Source organism: Poromitra crassiceps (genome assembly GCF_964638095.1).
Source record: "Poromitra crassiceps genome assembly, chromosome: 6".
NCBI lineage: Eukaryota > Metazoa > Chordata > Actinopteri > Beryciformes > Melamphaidae > Poromitra > Poromitra crassiceps.
In genome coordinates this window covers 502,341-522,181 of record NC_139627.1, presented here as the reverse complement: position 1 = coordinate 522,181, position 19,841 = coordinate 502,341, and the positions used below count along the sequence as shown (strand labels likewise).

General features: G+C 45.7%; 1 protein-coding gene across 1 annotated transcript; it reads right to left on the bottom strand.

The window, feature by feature from the left end:
- Nucleotides 1–1,662: 1,662 nt before the first annotated feature.
- LOC310778777 (tubulin beta chain-like) lies at nt 1,663–19,474 on the bottom strand (the record flags this gene model as incomplete). The annotated part of the gene is made up of 4 exons (XM_083639224.1): nt 1,663–1,804; nt 2,327–2,674; nt 17,305–17,425; nt 19,468–19,474. 4 exons carry the CDS (start codon nt 19,472–19,474, stop codon nt 1,663–1,665), a joined length of 618 nt encoding a protein of 205 aa, XP_083495350.1.
- Nucleotides 19,475–19,841: the final 367 nt, after the last annotated feature.

Below are 19,841 nucleotides of genomic sequence, written 5' to 3'. Positions count from 1 at the left end.
CTAGAAACACATGCAGCTCAGAAATAAACTTAATTCTGCACGGTCAGACTTTTTGTCATTGAACTTTATTACCATTATCATACCGTGGTTGTAATGAATGAATGGTGAAGCTCATTATCGCAGATCGTATCGTGAGATGAGCCTACAGTCCCACCACAAGCAACTTGCGCTATTTCCCACCCCGAGTTCAATCAATGGTGTTATTATAACCTTTACCAAATAGAAATGTGTCAGATGGACAGCAGCCAGATAATAACACACAAACCTTCAGCAGAGAGCCAGTGGGTTGCATAATGATGTGAAAAACATTGTTCAGTCAGTGCAAAAGGATCAGAAGCCTGAACTTCTCTCCAGCATGCAAGTAGTGGACGGACCACTTTAAAGGCAGCATGCATATCGAATGAAAAGGTTAGTTTCACTTCATTTCATCTGAAAAAAGGAGGAGGAAAAAAAAGAACAGACAAGAACGTTGGCTTTTAGTGAATAAACCGGCAGCTTATTGGCTGTAAAAAAAAACAGCAGCTGATTGGTCTGTTGAAGTGTGCAACTGTGCAACTTCCAGCTATACTGTCTTCCTCACTTTACCGTCTGCCTTTAATGTGTGCATTCGCATCAATTCATAGAATATTTGAGGATGAGAGGCAGATGGACGGCACCCTTTCCTGAGGGGGGGGGTGGGGTGGGGTTAATGTCCTTCATAGATTTGAAAATGCGAATCTGTCAGCCAATCAGATCGTCGCGTCGCTCTGTTCAGTGCAGTGATGAGGGGCATATGAAAGAATAAAGTCATCCAGAAGACCCGGTCAGGAGCCAGGAGGTGTCAAGTATTGGCAGGCCGCCACATCTAGCTCTTTCTCTCTCTCTTCCATTACGTTAAGCCCCTCCCCTCATCTCCTCCGCCTACTGTCTTTCCTTTATCCTACAACCATCTCCGTTTGTCCTAGCCTGGTCAAACCACATGTGATCACGTCCTCTTTCTCTTTGGTAATACCGCGTGATACTAAGCCAAACCTATTAAACATTTTTTCCCAGGTTTATTCCACACAGTACAAGACCATTACAAAATATTCCGTCCATTAGACCAACTTTTCTTTCTAACAAACATCGCATAAAATGCACATTCCTGATCATGTACCAGTGGCCAATTTCAGACATACTCTTTGCATCTTTCAGTCTTGTAGTGCAATCATTTTAGGGTTTTGTGCCTAAATGATAGAAATGAGTACAAAGAGCAGAGCACCCTTCATGTTTAAAGCTAGACAAAGCCTGGCAGAGCCAGCAGCAGTTAAAACGCCTACATTGTGCAGTACCATCGCAGTTAGCTAGTTGTGATAGTTTGAAACATGCGTCTCTGCCTAGAGAACGAATGAACAGTTTCACTTGGGATGCAACAAATGTAAGTCAATAGCATAGCATGTGGAATTTGGCAAAGGGTGTCCAGAATTAGCTGCTGGTACATTAACAGCTTATAGCAGATCGACTTTTAGTGTAACTTGTTTCGAACTTGCAGCCTCAGAGCCACAGAACTAATATAAACCGTGAAAAAGAGGAGTTACAAACATTCACACGCAAAACAGAACAGGAGCAGCAGAGACAAATACGAACAGTGAAAAACAGTGAAAACAGAGAAAGCCTTTGAACAGCTGCTCAACCCCCTGGTTTCTAGGCCAGGTCCTCCTCCCCTTCTTCCTCAAACTCTCCCTCCTCCTCGGCGTCTTGGTACTGCTGGTACTCTGACACCAGGTCGTTAATGTTGCTCTCCGCCTCGGTGAACTCCATCTCGTCCATGCCCTCGCCGGTGTACCTGCAACAGAGTCCAGGATGATTTAACAATGACCACAATGTTCATTTGACAAAACTACAGTTTGGGAGAGGGAGAAAAAAAAATACAACAAAAAACACTGCTCCTCAGGTTGAAATACTACTAGCCTCTCTGTATCTTTAGCCTCTCTGTATCTTTCGAATGCAGCAAAGTCATCGATGCACTGGAAATCCAGGGACTTTTTCAAGGACTTTCCAAGCCCAATTCCCTCAAAGTCAAGGACCCAACACAACATAGTTTGAGACACGGCTCAAGGTTAATTCAAGTTACAACACAGAATTCTTATGAGAACGAACAGTTTTACAGAAGCTCACAGACAATTAAAAAGAGAGGATTGAACTTGCAAGGATTTCGAGGACCTGTGGGAACCATGATAGTCTAGTACAGTGATACCCATACCACAGGTTGAGAACCACTGGTCTAGTATACCTAGTAGAGGGTATTTCCCAGTAGGAGTTCTGGGTACAGGGAGCTCTAACTAGCATGAACGACAGCCGTTGCTACGCACCAGTGGAGAAGGCCTTGCGGCGGAACATGGCGGTGAACTGCTCGGAGATGCGCTTGAACAGCTCCTGGATGGCCGTGCTGTTGCCGATGAAGGTGGCGGCCATCTTGAGGCCGCGGGGCGGGATGTCGCACACGGCCGTCTTCACGTTGTTGGGGATGCACTCCACGAAGTAGCTGCTGTTCTTGTTCTGCACGTTCAGCATCTGCTCGTCCACCTCCTTCATGGACATGCGGCTGCGGAAGATGGCGGCGACGGTGAGGTAGCGGCCGTGGCGCGGGTCGCACGCCGCCATCATGTTCTTGGCGTCGAACATCTGCTGCGTGAGTTCGGGAACAGTCAGTGCTCTGGAAGAGGATGGAGACAGGAGTCACTCCCGGGAACGCAAATTATTTTATTGCACTGTACTAGGGCTGAGCGATATGGACCAAAAATTATATCTCTGTATTTTTAGGCGGAATGGCGGTACACAATATAGCAATGTATATATGGTACACAATATACATATATACAATATACATTCGGTATTTTCTACTAAATGTTCAGCTCAAGAAAGACAGCCAACATTTAGCATGTATACTTTGGTGGGCTGAAATAAAACAGATTGGAACAATCACATTAATTACTGAATTATCACATAAAGCTATTGAAGTTTTAAAATAATGTTTGAATGTTGGAGAATTAATTTGATACATACATACCTCCTGTAATCCACCATGTAAATGTGCCAGTCGGCGACGTGTTACCGGATTGTTGGGGATTCCCAGGGAAGTAGCCACCTGTCCCCACACATCCTGCGAACCACTCTGCAGAAGTGGTCCTGCTATGAAACCTATTTGTTTATCTTCGATTGGTTTGGATTTGTTCTATGAGGAAAAGTTAAAAGAACATCGTTGGACATTTATCCCAACATGATATGTTAATAGGTTGAATGATTAACTTACTCACCCCAAACACCTTGAATGTGCCCTTTCTGTAGAAAAACAATGCAATTTAAAACGTGCATTTTTTAATCCATTTTCATATTCTTGCTTATTCATTTTCATATTATTTGTCCTTTGCATAATTCGTTTTCGCCTTTACTTTACCATTAGACAACTGTTTTACTTAAAGCACAATTGTGCCACACTGTATACAGTTTAATTAAGTAGGCTACTAACTTGCACAATAAATAATTAAATAAATAATTTGCTATAGACTACATGTCAAAAATATACGTGTTCAGGGACGCATGAAGCTGGGCGGGAGGAGAACAATGACGCGATGAAGGTTGGAGTAGTAGTACCGGCAAGAATTTCAATCCACTTTCACCCCTGCACACACCTCTCCTGTGCTGCTAACCTCTCCTCAGTGTCGCTCCCTTCACGTCTGAGCACGGTAGAGATAGAAACAGGCCAGTAGCCTACTTGATCTGACATCCGGCCAGTTCAGCACCCTGGACAGCTGCCTGAACGTGAACTGGAAGTCAAATCAAGTTCGGGTGGCGGTCCTTATTAAAATCGGAGTGGCGGGATTTCTGAGTGGCAATATTTCTGAGTGCCGATATTTCTGAGTGGCTGAACGTCGAGTGGCGCACGTGGGAATGGCGCATGTAACCCCCCATTACACATAGGCTACACACACACACGTGGTCAATCAGCATTCACGCCAAAGGGCTCCTAACTTACTCTGGTACGATACAGGTTAACATAATATGCTTCAAATTGTGCACCGTCACCTTATACAACAACATAACTATTAATACTTGAGCCATAAGAGAAGTAGACTATGCTAAATTTATAGGCTACATGTGTAGGCTATAACATACGCCATCTTAAGAACTACTTATCTGCAGACTGTTGCTCAAGTCCTTGAGTCATTGTAAAAATATGGCGAAAAAAAGTCTGCTAACAATTTAAATGCTAATTGTCAAATGTTTCTCAGCCAAAAAGTGTTTGTCAAACGGTCTAAGACATTTTCCAAAACAGTTCTCGGTAACGCTTTAGAATACAGCCCGCAAATAAGCATGTAGTTAGAGTATAACAACGGGGTTTAGGGCTGTAGTTATAGTCTAACAACGAGTGTAGTGTATTGGGATTTAGTATATATTCTGATACTACCACCTAGTGGAACTGATCTGTATTCCCATGTGACTTCCGGTTGGTTCGTTATATTAAAGTACCCAGCGTGGGGGGTGGGAGAGGTTAGCTCCAGCCGGGTCCCCCAGGTTAGGGTTCTTTCGCAATGGCGAGACAGATCTCAATTTTGTCGGAATGCCGGTATTTCGGAGTGCCGACATTTCGGAATCCGATGTGTCAGTTCTCACCCTTTCAATTTCTTCGGCATAGTGGTCCTCCTCGATCCAGCGCCTCGTCGGTCTGTCTACGCCTCCTGACACGGTCTGGAAGTTACGCAAATACGCATGCGCTAAACTGAAGACAAAAATAACAACAACGCAGATCACATCTACGGTAAAATACCGTATGTATAAAATACTTATTTACTTATTAACACACGGACGGTACAGTAGGTAATACTCTTGCATGCTACAAGCTACAACAACACGGAGTTTGGCTATCAAAACACGTGCACGGCACGCCCACGTAGAATGGTCATTTATGTGGAAGAATGTTGTTGGATAGCATCAGGGACGTGCACAGAACATTAGAGGGGCAGGGGCTCAAATTCATAAAAGGGCACTACAGCCGCCGTCCGGAGGGCGGCGGCGAAAATTTGAGGCAATTTGAAGGCCAATTTAGGGGTATAACTCATTTTAAATATTCCAATTTTAACCAGATTTAGAGGAATATCTAATTTTAGGATGAGACTTGTCACGGAAAAATAACTCACAAACTGAATAATATTAGTATATAAAAGTTGCATGCTGTTGCAATACTGTTGTGAAATCATTTAAGCATCAATATTTATTTGCTCCTTTTCTCCCTTTAGGAGATAGCAACACAGGCAGAAACATTGAACGATACCGAGTGAGGCTTGTAATATACCATGCATTTTAACCATAATTCTAAAAAGCAAGACAGAAGATTTAGATAAGGTGTATTAGAAAATTGTTTATTTTTTGCTGATTCAACAACACAACATCCCTTTCCAATAGTGAAGGAGGAGATCAGAAAACCCGTCTGGAATAAGGTGCTTGAATTAAAAATAATATTAAAATAAATAAAAGAAAAGCTGGTTACTTTGTGTGGAAGGGGTCTGCACTATTCTGTCACTGATGAAGCTCTAGAAGCAATTCAGCATTATTGTTACTCTACACAGCCTTGCCCTTATCAGGAGACACATTGACAAACAAATATTTTCAAGAGCAACAATTCTGCATTTGTTCCCTATATTTTGGTTATTTATTTATTATTGGGTGGTTTATTTATTTATTAATTCATTCATTAATTCATTCAAGTCGAACAAGAGCCACAACTACCCAGGCCAGTAGCCATAAATGAGGCTCACTCAGTCGTCACTGGCTAGTGGCTACGGAATACATATCGATAACTCCGTTTTTGCTACATAGACCACCATAAGATGTGATTTGCATCCCCTCCAGACCAGAGGCCTGCCCTCACAGTGCCCTGGCACCTAGACACACACTTTAAAAGCATAAAAAAGCATCGAGGTGACTTCCATGTTTTGGGGGCTCATTCCTAGCACATGAAGGCTGTGTTTGGTGCTCTCTGGCGGGGTGTAAAACGGCAGTACAGGCTGCTCGCCTCGCTGCTGCATGCCTGTCTGTACCGCCGAAATTTCAACATGAAACAAATGGGTGGCTCTGTGTGTAATTCTTTGTTTTGACAAACATACATACCTGATTCACGTTGACTGACTGACTGATATTATATATCTGTGTCAGACTGTGTGCGCCAGTGCTGCTGCATGTCGTGGTTGCTGCTCTGTCTGGCTGAGTTCAGTGCGTCTCGCGGAGTTCAGTGCGCACTGCTGCTGGAGTGGGCGGGGACGGGCCACATGTGTTTTTGGGCTGCTGCCTGCTGCCTTCAGGGGCGGTTTAAAAAAACACTGCTCCATGCAGAAGCCTATTATAAATGGTGCATTCAAGGCCAAGAGAGTTCGGAAAAGGCATTTCTCTTTGAATGCTGCCTTCAGTGACGGCATGGAAAGGGCATTCTCCATACAAAGCACCATTAGAAATGCATTCATGGTCACAAAAGGGCACTTTTTACAGACTGAAAAAAAGGCAGGGGCTCAAGCCCCCTTTGATGTCTATGCAATGTGTCTATGTGTGCACGTGCCTGGATAGCATAGACTACTTGTAGGCTAACTGAATGTACTGTAGTTGGTGCGGAGAAACCGAGTCAGCAGTCTTGGGACAAGTTTTGGTAGCCACCGCCATGTAGTCATACTGTGTAGAAATCCTTGTAGCTTAGCTAGCTAGATTTTCGATAGCTAGTGCTACACTGAATTAGCTTAAAGTTGCAATTATGATCATCAAAGTGAATGGAGTGAATGAGAATTTCACACATGGCACAATGTTTTCCATGCCATGCTGCATAGCATTCCTCATGAAAAGCATCATGCCCCTTTCAGGACTGTGTTGTCTACGAAGGGGGATAACAATATGCATGAATTCAAGGAAACCAGGTGAAAACCACAGAGAAGGCACAGGCTCTCTGCTCAAACATGAGTTTTTCTTGGGGTGGATTTACCCTGGGGTGGATTTCTTTTGCTGTCTTTAGTCGTTGCAGTTGGGCTTTCTTTCCTGCCTTCTTCTTCCCCTCCATCAGATGTCACTGTAGATTTGTCATAGCTATCATCGGCCTTTGTAGATCAAACATGTAGGATTCAGCACCCTTGGGGTCAAAATAGACACGGAGAAAGTGGAAAACTGCCTTTAGCTGCTCCAATAGACAGATCTTCCTTTGTGTCGGCCCAATTGTCAGTTTGCTTCTATATTTGGACAGAAAGCAGCATGACACACATACAATAATTAATTGTGCCTGGGCTATAGTGCACATTACTGATGATAGGTTTACAGATTGATGCAGCATTCTATGACAGCAGGGCATCTTGTCTGAATATCATATTTTATAGGTAATATTGATCTGTGCAATTACTTTGGTAGAGACCACTGTTCTGTCAGACCCCTGCGGTGCCTCCTGTCTGCTCAGCCAAAGCCCTGATTGTGTGTGTGTGTGTGTGTGTGTGTGTGTGTGTGTGTGTGTGTGTGTGCGCGCATGCGTGTGTTGTGTTGTGTTGTGTTGTGTTGTGTTGTGTTGTGTTGTGTTGTGTTGTGTGACCCTCCAGCATCGGTAATTGACTGCTCCACTTGGCACAGCACCCCTCCTGCAGGCACAGTCTTGTTGACTGCATATTGCATCTTGTATTAAATAGTTTTTCTCTTTCTGTCTGAGGTTTGGAATGAAACCCACTCCAATGAGTGTGTTTGTATAATCTGCACCATCTTTCACTACAGATGCTTTTTGTGAAGCTGCTTTTAAAGTAGCCCCTCAGGCCTCTACTAGTTTTTCTGTTTGTTTGTTTGTTTGTTTGTTTGTTTGTTGTTGGGGGGTTTTGGAGGGGGGAATGAATTAGACACAAAATTATTCGTCGAAAAGGCATTTCTGGACTATAATGGTGTCAAATTAGCCTAAATGAATAAGTAAAAAGGATAAATGCATGTGGAAAATGCTTGTACCCATTTTCGGATGCTCTATGAACTTAGTCCATTGCTTTGAGGAATGTCTTGATTGATTTGAATCTTGTCTTGATACTAGTTTTTGTCTGATGATGTCAAGGACTAAACTTTAAGTACTGCCTCACCAGTCTGCACAAGTCTGATCCTTCTTTTACTGAAGACAGACCATTTGTTTGAGGTCACCGAACAGAAATGACAAGAGATGATCAATTTTTCCTATTAGTGGGATATAAGATTCTCTTGTTACTTACTTTTTGTGTTTTCATGTTACACAATACAACACATGGCTATTGGAATTAGGTTCCAGTATTGGTATTAACTTCCCTGATGCAGTCTCCTATTTTAACCTGGTAATCGTTCTGATATCCAATACCGATATCAGGGCATAGTAGCTATTGATTTCTCCAGGCTGATGAATATTTGAGATAGCCTCTGTCTGAACCGAAATCCCTTAATGGCGTATAGACAAGTGCAAAGAGTTGTTTTGCTCGTTAAAAAACAACAAGGAAAAACGGCAATGTTTCTTGAAGGCCTTGTGTGCTCTGTGAGAGTGGTGCATCTGTGTAGCTGCAGCAGGGCTCACTGGGGATTCAACCTATCTCACGGCCCCCTGCACCTGAGCTGCACTGACTTCCTTACATATCAGCTGCCCTCTTTAGGGGTGTTAAGTACTTTTGAACAAAGCAATGTGAAGTAAGCCAAGAAAAACAATAAGGGAGAAGGGGGGGGGGCTGTTGCTGTTCACTTCAAAAATGAAATTGAACTCATAGAGACACTGCGTAACGCGTCATCATTCAGAAGCCACGCCCAAGACGGGGGAAAACAGAACCGCCCCCCTCCAATCCTGGCGTTCTCCTATGTCACGTGCATGGTTGCGTGTTGCACAAAAAGATCGTATATACGGAAGATGAACACTCCAACTTACTTCTTGACAGCTAGATGCACATTTTTCTTCTCGCCAATTCTCAATGGCTTCCTTGTTTTGCTCAGGAGTACAACAAAACTTTAACTGGCGATTTTTTACATTGGTTGTCTGCGCATCCCACCACACAACAGCTTTTAGCTATGTTTAATTCAAGGAAAATGCCGCTGGTGTGTGGAAATGAACGGAGCTTTTCCCCCGTGATGGGCGTGGCCTATTTCATGCAGTGTCTCTATTCTACCTTTTCCCATGATCTAAAAGCATCTTAATCCAGTTTACAACCATCCCTTCGTCCCTCAACAACACCCCCGCCCTGCCTTCCTCCAACTGCACTAGCAGCAACCCATTTACTGCTCCACTGCTCCACTCGTCTTTCCATCTCTCCACTCCTCCATCCCTCCATCTCTCTACCTTCCACTCCTTCATTCTGTCACCTCCCATTCTTTCCATTCCCCATCCATCCACAGCCCTGCGTTCCTTCAGCTCCTCTAGGCTTCTGGTTGAGTGCCCCAGGCCCTCCTCTGTGTCTGTCGCTCGCTATGTTGGCAGCGGGGTGCTGTGCAGTGCAGTGTGCACTCTCAGAGGAGCGGTGTTGCGCTCTGAGCAGCCAGACCCCCCCCCCCCCCCCCCCCCCCCGCCAAACAGCAGCCTCTCTTCTATTATTCAATATAATGGGGAGCTTTGCTCTCACAGCGCAGCAACATTAGCGTCTGCACAGTGTACGCAGCTTTGCGGATGACGGGCTTGAAAATGTGAAACGACACGACGAGAGGAAACCCGCAGAGAAAACACAGATTTCACTTGTTTAGTTGTTTTTTTTATTACCATTTCATATTCTTGTCCCTCTGCAAAAGTATTATAAAACCACAACATCTTTGTTTATGCATGAGCTCAGGGTTCCTTTTGGCGTAGCAACTCAGAAAAACAAGACTCGGTCAAAAAGCTCGTATATGGCTGAACCGCGCGTGCTTTGTTTTGTTTACGAATAACACGAAGGAGCCGTATCCTCCAAGGACCTTGAACAAAGAACCTTGAACACTAGGGATGTGATGACATACCTTTTGAAGGTATACGGATACGCGATATCAAGCAATCGTACGTGCGTAAGTTATCGTACCCTAAGCTTTCCCTGTAAGGCCGTGCCCACGATATGTTGCGCAATAATATGCACGCCGCCACACGCCACTACAAATCATTTCATAACGGACAACCCTCGTGTAAACATCCTCATAATAGTTTCAGTTCCAGTTCAATAAATCAATATTTTTCTTCAAAGCAAATTTCATATCGTTACATCCCTACTGTTCTGTCATTAATTCCAACTGAAAAAGTAGCACTTTCACCCGAGTTGAAACAATTTATACTTTTTTGAAGTGCAGTAATCCATCTCCTTGGTCTGTTCCCACGTTGAGCTGGAGGTGGTTGATGTCACACACACACCACACCACTCGACTCCACAAACGGATCAGTGACTTCATTCTATAGGCTACACCACCGCTTCTCCAATCATGAGCCTTGCTATCATACAGCACGTCGGCAGAGAAGCTGAAGAAGAAAGCCTTTGAACTTCACAGAAAACCTTGGCAGATTTCACATGGCTTATTTATAATTATGCAAGTTTATGTGAGGCCACCGGCTGCTCCCGAGATACTCATCATCATCATACATGTAGGAAGCGCCTGATGCACTATGTCTCGCTATGCTGTGAATCAGGAAACACTCTCCGGGGGCCGCGGTCAGGGCGCAATTGACTCTCCATCCATGCCTCTCTCGCCTTGTGCTATCCTGCACTATAGTTTATTGTGTAATATGTTAATTAAGCCAATCTAAATGATAGCCCTGTCCGTGATGTCTCCAATAAATCCAAGCCGGTGCTGTAATTAACATGGTCAGTGTGTGGGCTGCTGCCCGGGGATCGAGAGGCTGCAGTAAGTGGCTTACTAATGAGGGTTTCCAACTTCCATGATCGGAATTTGGAAACCCTCATTAGTGTGTCGCTCGCACCTGCGTTCATTCTGCCTTTTTTCGACACAAAATGGCCCCCGTGAAAAGGGTCTATTAATGTTATTGGTTACACTTGCTTTACGTCCTGCTTTACCACCTCAAAACGGTTAAAGCCTTTCTTTCTTTCTTTTTTCTTTCTTTCTTTCTTTCGGGGGAAAATTGGGTGCATCAGTTTCTTCCCTGTTGAATTATTCATCTCCGGGCCGCCATTTGTGTACTTTGTCTCCCCCCTCGGCGCAGGAGGACGTCAGCTGGATCACAGCGAGCGAGCAGCTTATTAGAGCCAGAGTGTCCTCTCTATTTGATGGCTTTTCAATGAGTCACCCACTCTGAGCCGCCTGTTCTATTCATTCTGCCTTCATCACACGTTGCCTTTGTGCCGCCCGTTGCCCGCTCAGATTCAATACCCACCAACGTGTGCAGGCCTAATACCTGACTTTAGCCAGTTATATTTGGATAGGTTTACTCATCCTGGTACCGTTACGTCCACACTCTTTGATGTCAGCCTTATTAACATTTAGATGAGTCTCTTCTTGTCATAGCTGCACTCCCTTGGGCCCATGGTTCTATCATAGGCTTTTTTTTTTGTTCTTTTGAAACAAAACTAAACGGGATCATGTCTATGTTCCCCGGGTTCTATGTTCCCCAGGTTCTATATTCCCCGTTTTTCACTAACCCTAAACCTAACCTCCCCCAGACCCTAACCCAAAACCTAACCTCTCCCACGACCCACGCCTAAACCTAACCTCGCCCAGACCCTAACCCAAAACCTAACCTCTCCCACCCCCCATGCCTAAACCTAACCTCCCCCAGACCCTAACCCAAAACCTAACCTCTCCCAGGGAACATAGCGGGGAACATAGGACCCTATTTGGGAAAAGCGGGGAACATAGGACCCGGGGAACATAGGACCCAAGGAACATAGGGATGACCCCAACTAAACTAGAAATAACCACCTCGCGGTTGTACGCCTCCGCCAAACAAGTCAAGTTGCATTCTCTACATCCATGTCTGTCCAGACTCGTACGAGCAAAGTGGTGTGATGATCATCCAGCTTTATGGCACTTTAGGCAATGTTTGGGGGTTACCTCAACCGCACGGCTAATCGTTTTCAACGTGGAAAATGGTCCTACCTCTACCCCTACCCTAACCCTAAACCACCCACATCACCCCAGCCATTTCCCCCTAACCCACCCCTGGAACCCCGACTCTCTACGACCTTCCTATCCCTAGCTACAGCCAATTTCCCTAGCCCCGCCCCCTTACTGAAAAGAAGCGTCTGGCGACTGATGCACATGTATCGGAGGAATCATGTGCTAGTCTTTTTGATACAAGAAAAGAAGATCCTGGAGAAGGATCATCACCTGCAAGTTCCACTTCAGGTGCTACAGCTAGTCAGCTACATAGTAGATAGAGCTACATTAGCGCTACAGCTAGCTACATAGTAGAGCTATGTTAGTAGTGCTATGCAAATGAGTCATATCCATTTGAAGCTATAGCTCCAACAGACAGAAAGGAAGGAAGTGAAGGTGGTGTGACAGTGTTGGTCTCTGTTATTAGGGGCTGTTCAGTGTGATGTACTGTATGTCCATGCAACCTGACTTCTCACACCTCAAAATATTAAGTGGACAAATGTTATAAAAGTTTACTTTTGCAGGACATGCAAAAGAGAGTATTGTAGTATATTGCTGCAGTAGAAGGTCTAAATTTAGCCGTACGATAGCCGTGATATTATTATTATGTACATCCTGGTTGGCTTTGTTTCAGCTCCTCGTTACAACAGAAAGCAAAATACACGAAACGTACACAACTCAACCGTTACAAAGGGTTACAAACGGACACACGGACACACGGCTGATAGTGGAGTTGTACAAACTGTGCTATTCATAGATGCGGTAATAGGATTACAAATGATACTGTAGGTTCTGTCTCATTCCTGTTTTTCTGGAATGAGGGGTGTCAGACATCAACCTGCTAGATGATGGCACCAGCTCTCCTATTCACGGGTCGGCGCCTGCGAGGATTTCCATAATCACACGTAGGACTTATGAAGGCGTGCTCAGGGAATCCTACACCCTACTGTCATCCAGCACTTGCTCATCATCCAGAACAAATGGCCTACCTTGCTGACAGAGTACGAATATTCATGGATCTTCATGAAAATGTTCTTCTTCTTAATGAATGCATGAAGTCAATAACACAGCCACAGAACATTCCTAGCTAATAATCCATGATACCAGAGCATATGCTGTTATGGGTTCCTATTCCCCTGCCTCTGTAATGATTTCAGATTCTTTCTTCTCCGCACCACAGCAGTCAAATATGAACTTGTAAGAGGGACCCAGAGGAGCTTGTGTGAATCTGGCCTCAGCACTGAAACGATTTCTCCTCTCCACCCAATAACCTTTTTTTTGTTGGGTTAGTTAGTGTTTGCCACTGACTGAATGTGCGTCACACTCTCACTCGTCCAGAAGAGGGCACTGTTACTCTGCCTCTTCCCCCCCCCCCCCCCCCCCCCCCCCCCATTGCAACACCCACAAGATTGACACATTGAGTAATGAATGCACACACACTCATGCAGAATAGCTGTTGAAAACATAAAAATACTCAAACCGGTCTTATTGACCTTTTCAGCGCGACCTGCTCTGGAATCCCCAAACAGGTCCTTTTGAATAGGTCAGCGCTCCAATATCCGTCAGTGCAAAGAGGCAATATACCAAAGCTGCTATTGCCGCTGAAAGTTGAAAGTAAAACAGATTAAAAACGTGCCCGTTATAGCTTTTGGCATTTCCCCCCACCCACCAGTCGAGTCGAGGGATTTAAAGTTGAGCTGTGCCAGAGGCCCAGGCTGTGACGGCTGGATACGTCTCTATCGATCGCCCTGGCATGAAGACAGGCTTCTCAGCCACAGAGATAAGCATCCATCATGGAGCTGCCTGGGACACCGCGAGGAGATAGCATGGCAGTGAGGAGCCATTAGAACCGAAATAGATCTTCTGCTGGAACAACGATCAATGGGCAACGTGTCGCCAGAGCTGTTAGCCCCATTGTGGCTCGCACGGTCATTGTCTGAAGACATCGATCAGTCGTGGCCCGATGGGCAAATACTTTGAAGGAGTCCCTTCATAATGAGGTAATTGATAAGCCCGAGAGATACGATTCCAGATGAGCCGTTCGTAATTCAAAGGTGTAGAGGGGTAGATCACTGGAAAACAAAAAACGGATTCATGTCTTAATTACTTTTTGTTTGGCGCGTCTTGATTTAAGCACGTCAGTCTCACTCATTCCTATGGCCTCAATTACACGTTGGCATTCAGGTCCAACAAAGAGACCCAAGGAGTAGGAAAGATACAGATACAGATATTATATCTGAGATATAGGTACATGCAGGGTCCAAAATTAGCACCAGCCACCAGCCAAATGCTGGTTAAATATGCAAGTGACTGGTCGATTTGCTTCACTCTCCACTAGGGTTGTCAAAACAAGTATCGATATAGTATCGAAAAGTATCAACACTGAAAATTTGAAACGGATACAATACTCATTTGCCACAGGTATCGATAGTATCGATAAGTATCAATCAATACTAAAGATTTGAAACGGATACAGTACTCATTTGCAACAGTTTCAATACCAGCAGTGCTTTCTCTTAATGAAAAATCTAACATACTACTGATTTTCCCCTGCCTATCATTGGTAGATAGTTAGTTAGGTACTTTATTGTCCCCGTGGGGAAAATGGTTTTCCCCATATCTGTTGCTTCAACAAGCTAAACGTGTTCTGATAGGCTGATGGCTAGAGCAGGGCTAATCTGCTGTCTAAATTCAAAGTTTGATCAGGCCGAGATTATGGAGAAGTGTGTGTCTGTCTGTCCATCTGTCTAGTATCGGTATCGAAGTAGAAATTCTAGTATCGTGACATCCCCCCTCTCCAGCCAAAAGAACAATGGAAATCTATTGAGTAGCAGGTCAAATCTGAACATTCACTAGCCATTTGGCTGGTGGACAAAAAAAAGTTAATTTGGGCCCCTGAATATAATTGCATTTAAACGACATCAAATCTGTAGGACAGAGTGTGGGAAAGCGAGAGTAGAATAAAGAGGAGAGACAGTGAGTTCCATAGGGTGAGGCTGAACAACATCCCTTTATATAGCGCTGTGTCCGCTGTAATATCCTGCCCCTCTAATGAGTGGCTATGAAAGACTACAGTGTGTGTATGAGGCTGTGTGTAGTGACTCCCAGGGGCCTGTAGGGCGTCTATGAGCACACAGGGAGCAGGACAGTGTGTGTATGAGGCTGTGTGTAGTGACTCCCAGGGGCCTGTAGGGCGTCTATGAGCACACAGGGAGCGGGACAGTGTGTGTATGAGGCTGTGTGTAGTGACTCCCAGGGGCCTGTAGGGCGTATAAGCACACAGGGAGCAGGACAGTGTGTGCATGAGGCTGTGTGTAGTAACTCCCAGGGGCCTGTAGGGTGTACTGTAGGGCGTATAAGCACACAGGGAGTGGGACAGTGTGTGCATGAGGCTGTGTGTAGTGACTCCCAGAGGCCTGTAGGGTGTACTGTAGGGCGTATGAGCACACAGGGAGCGGGACAGTGTGTGCATGAGGCTGTGTGTAGTGACTCCCAGGGGCCTGTAGGGCGTCTATGAGCACACAGGGAGCAGGACAGTGTGTGTATGAGGCTGTGTGTAGTAACTCCCAGGGGCCTGTAGGGTGTACTGTAGGGCATATGAGCACACAGGGAGGGGGACAGTGTGTGTATGAGGCTGTGTGTAGTGGCTCCCAGGGGCCTGTAGGGTGTACTGTAGAGCATATGAGCACACAGGGAGCAGGACAGTGTGTGCATGAGGCTGTGTGTAGTGACTCCCAGGGGCCTGTAGGGTGTACTGTAGGGCATATGAGCACACAGGGAGCGGGACAGTATGTGCATGAGGCTGTGTGTAGTGGCTCCCAGGGGCCTGTAGGGTGTACTGTAGGGCATATGAGCACACAGGGAGCAGGACAGTGTGTGTATGAGGCTGTGTGTAGTGACTCCCAGGGGCCTGTAGGGTGTACTGTAGGGCATATGAGCACACAGGGAGCGGGACAGTGTGTGCATGAGGCTGTGTGTAGTAACCCCCAGGGGCCTGTAGGGTGTACTGTAGGGCGTATGAGCACACAGGGAGTGGGACAGCGTGTGCATTAGGCTGTGTGTAGTGACTCCCAGGGGCCTGTAGGGTGTACTGTAGGGCGTATGAGCACAGAGGGAGCGGGACGGTTCAGTGGGCTCACTCTACACACTCCCAGTCAGACCGTCAACAAACCTCCACACATGACTTGGTTTCATCTGCGTTGTTTTCAGATGTCTGCTGGGCAAATCTAACCAGCCAAGTGTCAGCAATTCAGCAGAAGATGTGCAATCCACATATTTCTCAACAAACTTCCGTACCATATCGGCCAATAATATACATACTGTATATATATATATATATATATATATATATATATATATATGTTTTTTTTTTCTTATTATATATATATATATATATACATACATACATAATGTGATGACGTCTGCCATGTTAAATCTGCTCTATGGTCTCAGTCACACACTCTCACCCCCTCAGTCTCGTACAGCCACTGAAATATGGAAGTCTAGTGAAAGTGAAATGCTGTGGGAGATAAGGCACGGCCTACTTCCTCACCCTTCAAAGCACTATTTCCCTTTGAATATTCACTCCCTTCAAATATTTGTGTGGCACCCCCCCCCCCCCCCACCCCCCGCTCCTCCCTCCCTCCCTCCCCTCCCCTCCATCCGCAGACTCACACACTCTCCAAATATCCAGCGTGTGTGTGCTCCTTGTTCAATCGAGTGTCTGGAAAATATTGAGAGTGTATACAGCAGCGCCCATAGGCCATGTGTTCATTACGATACAGGATAAATATTGTTGCAATAATTAACCTCACGAGCTCAAGTCCCACTTTCGCCGTTCCACACCGGGGAGGAAATCACAGCGCCTTCAGTCCAAAAGTAGCTTATATGGAATAAACCAAGAGACGCCTGTGTTGCAGAGAGAATCAAATATGAATGAGTGTAAAAAAAAGAAATGGCTGGTGAAGCTGAATTGTTTGACTCTTGTCTGCTTGATGAAAGGATGTGTTGTTGATTGAGCAGCCCTCCACTGACTTTGCCCTAAACCTAACTTTGTTTCTCTACCGGGTTGATTTACGATGTTTTTCTAGCCTCAAACGCATTCAGTCTCCACCACACGGGGAAAATTAGATTTCTTCTAAGGAGAACTGAGAAGATGAATGGTGATGCACCTCCTTAACAAAGGCCTTCACACACTAGCTGCCTGCTTCATCAGCGTCTGCAGCGAGCGGAGGAGCATGAGTGATGTCTGCTCGTGCTCCGCCTGCTCCTCACCTCCTGCCTCCACACCTCCACACCTCCTGCCTCCACACCTCCACACCTCCTATGAGCTTCTCCTCTCTTCCTCTCCCCCTCTGTCTGCACGTGCTCCTACTGTGTCTCCACACAGCCCAGACTGGGAATGCATTGTTGAATGCATGGGGCCATATTTACACATGTGACACAGATTGCCAGTGGGAGGAGCCATGCTGCTCCTCCCACCTGTAGCTACAAAACCATCCATCAGTGTCGGTTTGTTTATGATGATTCATCTGTTTTTAGCTGCGACCAGCAGCTCTGTCTGTCGCTCGGTCGCTCCGTCAGTTCGTCCACAAAAAGTTCCCCAAAAAGTTCTGCCCTATTGATAGTATCACAGTTACATCACCACACGGCCATCTTGGTAGGAGAATAACAGGTGATTGTAATCAATTAACAGGTGATTACAATCAAGTGACACAAACAGCCAATGAGCTGTGTGTATTGTAGCACCATATTGGTAGGAAAATGCTTGTGGCATCATGGGAATACTAGGAATAGGAGGCTGAAATTTGGCGTGGAGGTCAAATGTGTGTGTGTGTGTGTGTGTGTTCATGCCAATTGGCTAGGGGGGCTGTGGGGTGGCGGCTGTGGGTCGGAGGGTGGGGGTAGGGGGCATTTCTGAAATTCATATGTGTTCGCAGGTAATTGCTCGACAGTCTAAGCTTTGCCTGGGGAGTCACTGAGTCACTGTGAGAAGGTATTTTCTCTGGAAAGTGTCCGTGTCTCTATTGTGAGTGTGCTGTGTTGTGTTTTCCTTCTGGGGCCAGTCACTGTTTTCTCAGCAGTGTGGCAGTAATCAGTATCAGTAGTTTGCTGTGAGTCTGACGGAGTCGTGGCTATCACAGAGGGATCTCCTCCCGCTCCCTTTGTCCACACGACACTCTTCCTGCCCCCCGTCCACTCCCCTCTTCAGACTGAAGACCAAAGACCTGCAGGACCGGCCCTCGCTCCTCAAGTCATGTGATGACAAGGCTTCTGTCTGTGCTAGTGCACACACACACACACACACACACACACACACACACACACACACACACACACACACACGCCACAGACGCTTACACACACACACACACACACACCCACCCACACATGCCACAGACGCTCACACACACACACACACACACACATCACACACACACACGCCACAGACGCTTACGCTAATGGAATAGTCAGGAGAAATAGCCGCGGCTAAAGCTAGCGCCAAGATTGACAAAGCAAATCAGTAAAGTGGCACTTTAATAATAGTGGGCTGTTTTGTCGGGGTTAGCCAAGTAATAGTTTCATCAATACGTTCTCAGTTTACTATTTTAGTCGATCATTTTTTCACATGAAGGACCCCTAAACGGACAAAAATTAGACCACAGACCCCCATTTGATAATGAGATTGATGCTTTTAGATGTTTTATTACAGAAAGTGTATAAAACCCATGACCCAAATAGTCATTGTGTTACTTATGAATGGAATTATAGCAACAACAAAAAAGACCCCCCTTTTGGCTGGGGACCCCCCTGGAACCCCCTCAAGGACCCCTGGGGGTCCCCGGACCCCCCATTGGAGAACCACAATCTAGATTGTTCATCAAATCAACAAGTCAAATAGTCACTGAAGTCCTTTTACCTATCATCCATTCAGCCACGGATCTGTGAATCCAGAGACATTAGCAGGGAGTTAATGTGTCAAGAAGAGACAAAGTGAAGAGAGACAAAGTCAGCCAAGAGCCACGATGCTGTGCTGGAGTGTTTTTGAGAGAATGGCCGTTTTAGAGGAAAGAGGTGACGCAGTTGTGTGGAGAGATGATGTAACTGTCGATATGCTTAATGTTTGGCATTTGTGTGTGTATCCCTTTAAGACCGCGAACCGCGATTCTCGGTCTTAAAGGGATACACACACAAATTGGCAGGCCCCATTGATTAATTGACTGCTTGTCTCGCTCAATTACCATGAGAGCTTTGCAGCTAATGTGATACAGACATCATTGGCGCGTGGGGACACTGCGGGACTCTGGATTGGTGACGTCTGTGTTTCTTTCTGATTCATGGCACAATGTGTTGCTGTCAACCACCGGTTTGGTTTCCCCCCCAACCAACCGACACACACCGACCCTGTGCTGCTGTGAAAATAGCCGTCCGTCGCACCCGACATAGTGCGAATGTTTCCGAAGTGTCTATCAAATAGTTGGCTGTTGTTGCTCTTGAATCTATACTGCGATCCTGCTTTATTCAATAACGTATGGCAGCGTTAATGCATAGCTGCCAATCAGCTTGTATAGCAGGCATTATATAGGCGTGAGAAAGGGGAGTGGCCTGCCAGAGGAGGGCCTCTGTCCACACATTCTGCCTGATCCAATCAATGCAGCCATTTAGATGAGCAAAACAGGTAACGCTGTTGCTCAACCAACCCTCCTGTTGTGTGTGTGTGTGTGTGTGTGTGTGTGTGTGTGTGTGTGTGTGTGTGTGTGTGTGTATGTGTGTGTGTGTGTGTGTGTGTGCGTGTGTGTGTGTGTGTGTGT